This window comes from Petromyzon marinus, unplaced genomic scaffold, assembly GCF_048934315.1.
Source record: "Petromyzon marinus isolate PM22_M1 ecotype Great Lakes invasive population unplaced genomic scaffold, UKy_Petmar_22M1.pri1.0 PM_G_Scaffold_15, whole genome shotgun sequence".
In the NCBI taxonomy this organism is placed as follows: Eukaryota; Metazoa; Chordata; class Hyperoartia; order Petromyzontiformes; family Petromyzontidae; genus Petromyzon; species Petromyzon marinus.
The window spans coordinates 2,514,540-2,527,480 of NW_027422706.1; the positions used below are offsets into that span (position 1 = coordinate 2,514,540).

Consider the following 12,941-nt stretch of genomic DNA (forward strand, 5'->3'; position numbering starts at 1 on the left):
CCCATAGAATCATCACACAGAGACCCACAGACTCACCACACACAGAGACCCATAGACTCACAAAGAGACCCACAGACTCACCACACAGAGACCCACAGACTCACCACACACAGAGACCCACAGACTCACTCCCACAGAGACCCACAGACTCACCACACACAGAGACCCACAGACTCACCACACAGAGACCCATAGACTCACCACACAGAGACCCACAGACTCATCACACACAGAGACCCACAGACTCACCACACAGAGACCCATAGACTCACCACACAGAGACCCATAGACTCATCACACACAGAGACCAACATACTCACCACACACAGAGACCCACAGACTCACCACACAGACACCCACAGACTCACCACACAGAGACTCATAGACTCACCACACAGAGACTCACAAACTCACCACACACAGAGACCCACAGACTCACCACACAGAGACCCACAGACTCACCACACAGAGACCCACAGACTCACCACACACAGAGACCCACAGACTCACCACACAGAGACCCACAGACTCACCACACAGAGACCCACAGACTCACTACACAGAGACCCACAGACTCACCACACACAGAGACCCACAGACTCATCACACAGAGACCCACAGACTCACCACACAGAGACCCACAGAATCACCACACAGAGACCCACAGACTCACCACACAGAGACCCATAGAATCACCACACACAGCGACCCACAGACTCACCACACACAGACCCACAGACTCACCACACACAGAGACCCACAGACTCACCACCCAGAGACCCACAGACTCACCACACAGAGACCCACAGACTCACCACACAGAGACCCATAGACTCACCACACACAGAGACCCATAGACTCACCACACAGAGACCCACAGACTCACCACACAGAGACCCACAGACTCACCGCACACAGAGACCCATAGACTCACAAAGAGACCCACAGACTCACCACACAGAGACCCACAGACTCACCACACACAGAGACCCACAGACTCACTCACACAGAGACCCACAGACTCACCACACACAGAGACCCACAGACTCAACACACAGAGACCCATAGACTCACCACACAGAGACCCACAGACTCACCACACACAGAGACCCACAGACTCACCACACAGAGACCCATAGACTCACCACACAGAGACCCATAGACTCATCACACACAGAGACCCACAGACTCACCACACACAGAGACCCACAGACTCACCACACAGACACCCACAGACTCACCACACAGAGACCCATAGACTCACTCACAGAGAGACCCACAGACTCACCACACACAGAGGCCCACAGACTCACCACACAGAGACCCATAGACTCACCACACAGAGACCCACAGACTCACCACACACAGAGACCCACAGACTCACCACACAGAGACCCATAGACTCACCACACAGAGACCCACAGACTCACCACACACAGAGACCCACAGACTCACCACACAGACACCCACAGACTCACCACACAGAGACCCATAGACTCACTCACAGAGAGACCCACAGACTCACCACACACAGAGACCCACAGACTCACCACACAGAGACCCATAGACTCACCACACAGAGACCCACAGACTCACCACACACAGAGACCCACAGACTCACCACACAGAGACCCATAGACTCACCACACAGAGACCCATAGACTCATCACACACAGAGACCCACAGACTCACCACACACAGAGACCCACAGACTCACCACACAGACACCCACAGACTCACCACACAGAGACCCATAGACTCACCACACAGAGACCCACAGACTCACCACACAGAGACTCATAGACTCACCACACAGAGACCCACAGACTCACCACACATAGACTCACAAACTCACCACACACAGAGACCCACAGACTCACCACACAGAGACCCATAGACTCACCACACAGAGACCCATAGACTCATCACACACAGAGACCCACAGACTCACCACACACAGAGACCCACAGACTCACCACACAGACACCCACAGACTCACCACACAGAGACCCATAGACTCACCACACAGAGACCCACAGACTCACCACACAGAGACTCATAGACTCACCACACAGACACTCACAAACTCACCACACACATAGACCCACAGACTCACCACACAGAGGCCCACAGACTCACCACACAGAGACCCACAGACTCACCACACACAGAGACCCACAGACTCACCACACAGAGACCCACAGACTCACCACACAGAGACCCACAGACTCACCACACAGAGACCCACAGACTCACCACACACAGAGACCCATAAACTCACCACACACAGAGACCCATAGACTCACCACACAGAGACCCATAGACTCACCACACAGAGACCCATAGACTCACCACACAGAGACCCATAGACTCACCACACAGAGACCCACAGACTCACCACACACAGAGACCCGTAGACTCACCACACAGAGACCCATAGACTCACCACACAGAGACCCACAGACTCACCACACAGAGACCCATAGAATCATCACACAGAGACCCACAGACTCACCACACAGAGACCCACAGACTCACCACACACAGAGACCCATAGACTCACAAAGAGACCCACAGACTCACCACACAGAGACCCACAGACTCACCACACACAGAGACCCACAGACTCACTCCCACAGAGACCCACAGACTCACCACACACAGAGACCCACAGACTCACCACACAGAGACCCATAGACTCACCACACAGAGACCCACAGACTCACCACACACAGAGACCCACAGACTCACCACACAGAGACCCATAGACTCACCACACAGAGACCCATAGACTCATCACACACAGAGACCAACAGACTCACCACACACAGAGACCCACAGACTCACCACACAGACACCCACAGACTCACCACACAGAGACTCATAGACTCACCACACAGAGACCCACAGACTCACCACACAGAGACTCACAAACTCACCACACACAGAGACCCACAGACTCACCACACAGAGACCCATAGAATCATCACACAGAGACCCACAGACTCACCACACACAGAGACCCATAGACTCACAAAGAGACCCACAGACTCACCACACAGAGACCCACAGACTCACCACACACAGAGACCCACAGACTCACTCCCACAGAGACCCACAGACTCACCACACACAGAGACCCACAGACTCACCACACAGAGACCCATAGACTCACCACACAGAGACCCACAGACTTATCACACACAGAGACCCACAGACTCACCACACAGAGACCCATAGACTCACCACACAGAGACCCATAGACTCATCACACACAGAGACCAACATACTCACCACACACAGAGACCCACAGACTCACCACACAGACACCCACAGACTCACCACACAGAGACTCATAGACTCACCACACAGAGACTCACAAACTCACCACACACAGAGACCCACAGACTCACCACACAGAGACCCACAGACTCACCACACAGAGACCCACAGACTCACCACACACAGAGACCCACAGACTCACCACACAGAGACCCACAGACTCACCACACAGAGACCCACAGACTCACTACACAGAGACCCACAGACTCACCACACACAGAGACCCACAGACTCATCACACAGAGACCCACAGACTCACCACACAGAGACCCACAGAATCACCACACAGAGACCCACAGACTCACCACACAGAGACCCATAGAATCACCACACACAGCGACCCACAGACTCACCACACACAGACCCACAGACTCACCACACACAGAGACCCACAGACTCACCACCCAGAGACCCACAGACTCACCACACAGAGACCCACAGACTCACCACACAGAGACCCATAGACTCACCACACACAGAGACCCATAGACTCACCACACAGAGACCCACAGACTCACCACACAGAGACCCACAGACTCACCGCACACAGAGACCCATAGACTCACAAAGAGACCCACAGACTCACCACACAGAGACCCACAGACTCACCACACACAGAGACCCACAGACTCACTCACACAGAGACCCACAGACTCACCACACACAGAGACCCACAGACTCAACACACAGAGACCCATAGACTCACCACACAGAGACCCACAGACTCACCACACACAGAGACCCACAGACTCACCACACAGAGACCCATAGACTCACCACACAGAGACCCATAGACTCATCACACACAGAGACCCACAGACTCACCACACACAGAGACCCACAGACTCACCACACAGACACCCACAGACTCACCACACAGAGACCCATAGACTCACTCACAGAGAGACCCACAGACTCACCACACACAGAGGCCCACAGACTCACCACACAGAGACCCATAGACTCACCACACAGAGACCCACAGACTCACCACACACAGAGACCCACAGACTCACCACACAGAGACCCATAGACTCACCACACAGAGACCCATAGACTCATCACACACAGAGACCCACAGACTCACCACACACAGAGACCCACAGACTCACCACACAGACACCCACAGACTCACCACACAGAGAGCCATAGACTCACCACACAGAGACCCACAGACTCACCACACAGAGACTCATAGACTCACCACACAGAGACCCACAGACTCACCACACATAGACTCACAAACTCACCACACACAGAGACCCACAGACTCACCACACAGAGACCCATAGACTCACCACACAGAGACCCATAGACTCATCACACACAGAGACCCACAGACTCACCACACACAGAGACCCACAGACTCACCACACAGACACCCACAGACTCACCACACAGAGACCCATAGACTCACCACACAGAGACCCACAGACTCACCACACAGAGACTCATAGACTCACCACACAGAGACTCACAAACTCACCACACACATAGACCCACAGACTCACCACACAGAGGCCCACAGACTCACCACACAGAGACCCACAGACTCACCACACACAGAGACCCACAGACTCACCACACAGAGACCCACAGACTCACCACACAGAGACCCACAGACTCACCACACAGAGACCCACAGACTCACCACACACAGAGACCCACAGACTCATCACACAGAGACCCACAGACTCACCACACACAGACCCACAGACTCACCACACACAGAGACCCACAGACTCACCACACAGAGACCCACAGACTCACCACACAGAGACCCACAGACTCACCACACAGAGACCCATAGACTCACCACACACAGAGACCCATAGACTCACCACACAGAGACCCACAGACTCACCACACAGAGACCCACAGACTCACCACACAGAGACCCACAGACTCACCACACAGAGACCCATAGAATCACCACACACAGCGACCCACAGACTCACCACACACAGACCCACAGACTCACCACACACAGAGACCCACAGACTCACCACCCAGAGACCCACAGACTCACCACACAGAGACCCACAGACTCACCACACAGAGACCCATAGACTCACCACACACAGAGACCCATAGACTCACCACACAGAGACCCACAGACTCACCACACAGAGACCCACAGACTCACCGCACACAGAGACCCATAGACTCACAAAGAGACCCACAGACTCACCACACAGAGACCCACAGACTCACCACACACAGAGACCCACAGACTCACTCACACAGAGACCCACAGACTCACCACACACAGAGACCCACAGACTCAACACACAGAGACCCATAGACTCACCACACAGAGACCCACAGACTCACCACACACAGAGACCCACAGACTCACCACACAGAGACCCATAGACTCACCACACAGAGACCCATAGACTCATCACACACAGAGACCCACAGACTCACCACACACAGAGACCCACAGACTCACCACACAGACACCCACAGACTCACCACACAGAGACCCATAGACTCACTCACAGAGAGACCCACAGACTCACCACACACAGAGACCCACAGACTCACCACACAGAGACCCATAGACTCACCACACAGAGACCCACAGACTCACCACACACAGAGACCCACAGACTCACCACACAGAGACCCATAGACTCACCACACAGAGACCCATAGACTCATCACACACAGAGACCCACAGACTCACCACACACAGAGACCCACAGACTCACCACACAGACACCCACAGACTCACCACACAGAGAGCCATAGACTCACCACACAGAGACCCACAGACTCACCACACAGAGACTCATAGACTCACCACACAGAGACCCACAGACTCACCACACATAGACTCACAAACTCACCACACACAGAGACCCACAGACTCACCACACAGAGACCCATAGACTCACCACACAGAGACCCATAGACTCATCACACACAGAGACCCACAGACTCACCACACACAGAGACCCACAGACTCACCACACAGACACCCACAGACTCACCACACAGAGACCCATAGACTCACCACACAGAGACCCACAGACTCACCACACAGAGACTCATAGACTCACCACACAGAGACTCACAAACTCACCACACACATAGACCCACAGACTCACCACACAGAGGCCCACAGACTCACCACACAGAGACCCACAGACTCACCACACACAGAGACCCACAGACTCACCACACAGAGACCCACAGACTCACCACACAGAGACCCACAGACTCACCACACAGAGACCCACAGACTCACCACACAGAGACCCACAGACTCACCACACAGAGACCCATAGACTCACCACACACAGAGACCCATAGACTCACCACACAGAGACCCACAGACTCACCACACAGAGACCCACAGACTCACCACACAGAGACCCACAGACTCACCACACAGAGACCCATAGAATCACCACACACAGCGACCCACAGACTCACCACACACAGACCCACAGACTCACCACACACAGAGACCCACAGACTCACCACCCAGAGACCCACAGACTCACCACACAGAGACCCACAGACTCACCACACAGAGACCCATAGACTCACCACACACAGAGACCCATAGACTCACCACACAGAGACCCACAGACTCACCACACAGAGACCCACAGACTCACCGCACACAGAGACCCATAGACTCACAAAGAGACCCACAGACTCACCACACAGAGACCCACAGACTCACCACACACAGAGACCCACAGACTCACTCACACAGAGACCCACAGACTCACCACACACAGAGACCCACAGACTCAACACACAGAGACCCATAGACTCACCACACAGAGACCCACAGACTCACCACACACAGAGACCCACAGACTCACCACACAGAGACCCATAGACTCACCACACAGAGACCCATAGACTCATCACACACAGAGACCCACAGACTCACCACACACAGAGACCCACAGACTCACCACACAGACACCCACAGACTCACCACACAGAGACCCATAGACTCACTCACAGAGAGACCCACAGACTCACCACACACAGAGACCCACAGACGCACCACACAGAGACCCATAGACTCACCACACAGAGACCCACAGACTCACCACACACAGAGACCCACAGACTCACCACACAGAGACCCATAGACTCACCACACAGAGACCCATAGACTCATCACACACAGAGACCCACAGACTCACCACACACAGAGACCCACAGACTCACCACACAGACACCCACAGACTCACCACACAGAGAGCCATAGACTCACCACACAGAGACCCACAGACTCACCACACAGAGACTCATAGACTCACCACACAGAGACCCACAGACTCACCACACATAGACTCACAAACTCACCACACACAGAGACCCACAGACTCACCACACAGAGACCCATAGACTCACCACACAGAGACCCATAGACTCATCACACACAGAGACCCACAGACTCACCACACACAGAGACCCACAGACTCACCACACAGACACCCACAGACTCACCACACAGAGACCCATAGACTCACCACACAGAGACCCACAGACTCACCACACAGAGACTCATAGACTCACCACACAGAGACTCACAAACTCACCACACACATAGACCCACAGACTCACCACACAGAGGCCCACAGACTCACCACACAGAGACCCACAGACTCACCACACACAGAGACCCACAGACTCACCACACAGAGACCCACAGACTCACCACACAGAGACCCACAGACTCACCACACAGAGACCCACAGACTCACCACACACAGAGACCCACAGACTCATCACACAGAGACCCACAGACTCACCACACACAGACCCACAGACTCACCACACACAGAGACCCCACAGACTCACCACACAGAGACCCACAGACTCACCACACAGAGACCCACAGACTCACCACACAGAGACCCATAGACTCACCACACACAGAGACCCATAGACTCACCACACAGAGACCCACAGACTCACCACACAGAGACCCACAGACTCACCACACAGAGACCCACAGACTCACCACACAGAGACCCATAGACTCACCACACACAGAGACCCACAGACTCACCACACAGAGACCCATAGACTCACCACACAGAGGCCCACAGACTCACCACACAGAGACCCACAGACTCACCACACAGAGACCCATAGACTTACCACACAGAGACCCATAGACTCACCACACACAGAGACCCATAGACTCACCACACAGAGACCCACAGACTCACCACACAGAGACCCACAGACTCACCACACAGAGACCCACAGACTCACCACACAGAGACCCACAGACTCACCACACACAGACCCACAGACTCACCACACACAGACCCACAGGAGTGAGCTCTCCGCTTGTTGATTCTCCCCGCTTGGTGCGGCACGCAGGAGGAACGCTGCGCATCAGCAACGCGAGCGAGAGCCACGCGGAGACCTATCGGTGCAACGCCAGCAACCGCGTGGGCTGGCGGTCGTGCGTCGTGACCCTCTCGCTCGTGAGCCGTGAGTCTGCCTCTCGCTACGCACGCGGGCGCCACGCGTGTGTGTGCGTGTGTGTGTGTGCGTGTGTGTGTACGTGGCAAAACAACCCCCTACCTCCTCGCGGTGCCGGACGGGCAACTCTGTCGTGGACAGCGCTGTGGGGGGAGATCCAATCTTGATTGGCTCCTCCCCTCATGGCATATGCGTCCACCACAGGGGCTAAACGGGGGCTCTGGACGGGTGCGAGGGGCCGGTTAACCCCTCCACCTTCAATTAATTACCACGAAACTACGAATTAAACTGAAATATGTAACAACTAAGCTTGTGCCGGAGGCCCCGGGGGGCCAGGCGTCTATGACGTCTCCTGCCCAAACCCCAATTGGCGGAGCCAGGAGATTGAATACCTACCCTCGGGGCTACTCCAGAAACAACGAAAAGCCACTACGGTTGGCCGCGTGGAATGTTCGAACGCTCACTGCAGAGGAGAGGCTGCCACTCCTCTGTCGGGAGCTGGACCGGTACCGCCTGGATCTATGCGGCATTCAGGAGGTCCGGTGGACCGGCTCTGGCTCCTGCCACCATGAGGGGTGGACAGTCCTCTACTCGGGGCAGCAGACTGCCAAACAACAGGGTGTGGGTCTTCTTTTGAACAAAAGAATGAAGGGGGCGTGGGAGCGTGGCGGTGAGGTGTGGGAAGCTGTAAGCCCCAGGCTACTTTGGGCTCGCCTTCCCATCAACCGGAGGCGAGGAATGGTGGTCGTGGTTACTTATGCCCCCACCGAAGATGAACATCCGTGGAGGGATGCAGGCAAAGCCGATGAGTCAGATGCCTTCTATGACCTGTCACAGGTGCTGGCTAAAGTGGCCCCTCGGGATAGAGTCATCATGTTGGGTGACTTCAATGCCCGAGTTGGTTATGATACTGGCACCTGGTCTGGAGTGATTGGAGGGCATGGGCCAGATCAGCTCAATAACAACGGTAGGAGGCTGCTAGATTTTTGTGCAGCCCATGGGCTTGTAATTACCAACACGCTGTTCCGGCATCGGCGCATCCACACAACATCATGGATGCATGCCGGGTCCAAGCAAGAACATCTGCTGGACTACATAGTGACGGACCAGCGAATGCGAGCCCATGTCCTTGACACCAGGACCTACCGTGGAGCTGATCTGCCCTCTGACCATCGACTAGTCATCTGTAAGATGCGCCTGCCATTCTTCCACTCCGGTGGTGGGTGTACACCCAGGACCCCATTCCAACCTAACGTGGCCTGGTCTCAGTTATCTGATGAAAGTTGCAAGCGAGAATTTCATCATCGCTTGCGGCTGGGATTGGCATCGTCCCCGACTCCTCCTGATGTCGAGGGTAAGGTTTAGGACTGTGACTCATGCAGCTGCAATGGCTGCTTTGGGTACGCGGTCCAGACCTCCCCAGACACCCTGGATGACAGAGGAGTTGTTCACGATGGTTGAGAAAAAGCGACAGGCCCACTGTCATCGGCTACAGAATCCCAAGTCAGAGAATGAGGAGGCTTACCGCAGCCTTCGCTCGGAGGTTCGGAGAGCCGTGAGGCGCTGCAAGGATGGGTGGTGGTCGCGGGTTGCTGAGGAGATGGAGTCTGCCTCAGTGGCCCGTGATCACAAATCTCTATTTAACTCCATCAAAAAAGTAACCTGCAGCGCCACACCTATTACCATCATTAGGGGAAAAAACGGTGATCCAATTTCCGACCCCCAGGAACAGGTTCGCAGATTTGCTGAGCATTTCTGTGAGGTCCTGGGGGAGGGAAAATCCCTCAGCCAGGAAAACATCGTGGCACAAAGTGAGGATGACCCTGCTGAGGCTGCGGTGCCTCAAATATTGGATGAAGTCACCCCCTGTGAGTGGCTGGCTGAGGCGCCATCTGCTGAGGAAGTATTGAAGGCGATCCGGAGTCTGAGACCAGGAAAGGCAGCGGGCAGAGATGATCTCCCAAGCGAAATGCTGAGGGAGGGTGGCGTTTGTGCACAGACTGCCCTATATGACATCATAACAACAGTCTGGACCACTGGACGGGTTCCGCAGGATTGGAAGGATGCCCAGGTGGTCCCCCTTTTTAAGAAGGGGGACCGCACAGACTGTAACAACTACAGGGGCATCTCACTCCTCAGTGTGCCGGGAAAGGTCCTGGCAAGGATTATTCAGCATCGCCTTGCCAGGCACGCTGAGGAGAGGCTTGCGGAGCCCCAATGCGGTTGCAGGAAAGGGCGGTCCTGCACAGATGCCATATTTTCTGTCCGTCTGCTACAGCAGAGGTGTAGGGAATTCCAACAAGACCTACATCTCTGCTTTATTGACCTGGTCAAGGCCTATGATACCATCAGTAGGCCTGGGCTCTGGGTCGTTCTTCGTGCTTTTGGAGTACCTGACCCTCTGCTCACGATCATTAAGGACCTTCATGATGGTGAGCGGGCCCGGGTAAAACTACGTGGCCGGGAGTCAGAGCCATTCCCTGTACACCTTGGGGTGCGACAGGGATGTCCTCTGGCTCCCACATTATTTAACATCTATTTTGACCACGTAGTTCGTGAAGCCTTCAATAGCTGTACCGGGGGAATCTCCATATGGTACAGATATAATGGGAGGCTAATCGATGCCCGGGTGCGGTCAAGGGATGGCTCCCTATTGCTCAACCACGTTATGTATGCTGATGACTTGGTAATAGCTGCTCAGTCAGAGGAGGAGTTGGAGACGCTGCTGCTGAGACTGGAGCGTGCCACTAAGAGGTGGGGCCTTACCATCAGCCCCACCAAAACTAAGCACCTGCCTGGGTATTTTGTACCATCGGACACTCCACCCCCACAACTCCCAATCGGTGATGGGGCAGTTGTGGAGAGAGTGGAGAGTTTCCCATACCTGGGCAGTGTGCTTATGACTGGCTCCAGTTTAACAGCAGAGGTCTCACTCCGAATCAGTCGAGCGGCAATATCTTTTCATCGGTTGCGTAACGCTGTGTGGAAGCTACCTGGTCTGTCGCTCCGCACTAAGCTTCAGGTCTTCTCGGCCACGGTCATTCCCTCCCTTCTCTACGCTTGCGAAACGTGGACCCCCCTAATGGAACATCTTCGCCGGTTAGAAACATTTAGGCTGGCCTGCCTACGATCCATCCTGGGTTTAACCAGACTGGATTGTGTGAGGAGCTCACAAATCCTTCGAAGATCTGGGCAGGGTCCCATCGGTGAGCTCCTCCGGCAGGCAAGGCTGCGATGGCTGGGTCATGTAGCCCGCATGCCCAGCCACCGCATGCCGAAACAGCTTTTGTTTGGCCGGATTGAGGGGGCTAAGCGGGCGCGGCACGGGCTAGAGAAGAGATGGAGTGATGTGGTACAGGAGGACGTGGAGCTGAGTGGACTTGCCGATGACTGGTACCAGCGGTGTCAAGATCGGCCTCTGTGGAGGAGGCTCGTGAAGGATGCTACTGGGCAGTTGGAGGCAGTCGCCCTCCAACAACAACGGAGGGCGGAGGAGCGACGCTCAGAACAACGAGCGGAGCGCCGGGTGGCTAAAGCACAGCAGGTTGGCACAGTAGGGGGCACAGGTGGTGCATCAGCCAGTCATCTCAGTCAGTCGACCCGTGGCACCTGGGTCTGCCCCGTGACCTCCTGCCAGCGGGCGTTCGACACTTCACGTGGCCTCAGGGTACACATAGCCTGGCACAAGCGTCGTGGTGACGTCACCGCCACTTAGTGGCGAATGGCGGTTGTTGTGTGTACGTGTGTGTGTGTGTGCGTGTGGCTGTGCTACGAACCCGGCGACCCGGGGTTCGATTCCCGCTCACGGCCAACACCGCCGGTGACCATTATCTGAACCGGTCCCTGGGCCTCCGCTCGGTCGACACGGCCTCAAATGAGTACCTGGTGCGGTGTGTAAACATCGCCACTGGGGAGACAAAGGCGGCCGGGCGTGGTGCTGGCCACCCACCCCCTCGTGTACCGTTCCGGCTTTCATAGCTGCTGCTGCTCGCTAACAGCACTTGCCCCTACAGTCTGTTACAGACAGCACTTTCCCCTACAGTCTGTTACAGACAGCACTCGCCCTGACAGTCTGTTACAGACAGCACTTTCCCCTACAGTCTGTTACAGACAGCACTTGCCCC

At 55.2% G+C, this 12,941-nt stretch overlaps 1 protein-coding gene across 2 annotated transcripts in view; it reads left to right on the top strand.

Moving 5' to 3' along the window:
* LOC142910681 (coxsackievirus and adenovirus receptor homolog) overlaps nt 1–12,941 on the top strand; it is a 107,817-nt gene that overhangs the window by 84,435 nt on the left and 10,441 nt on the right. For both annotated transcript variants that reach the window (XM_076060062.1, XM_076060063.1), the window contains exon 4: nt 8,713–8,826. In XM_076060062.1, coding sequence (XP_075916177.1) covers nt 8,713–8,826 — 114 coding nt within the window. The remainder of the gene's footprint in view (nt 1–8,712; nt 8,827–12,941) is intronic.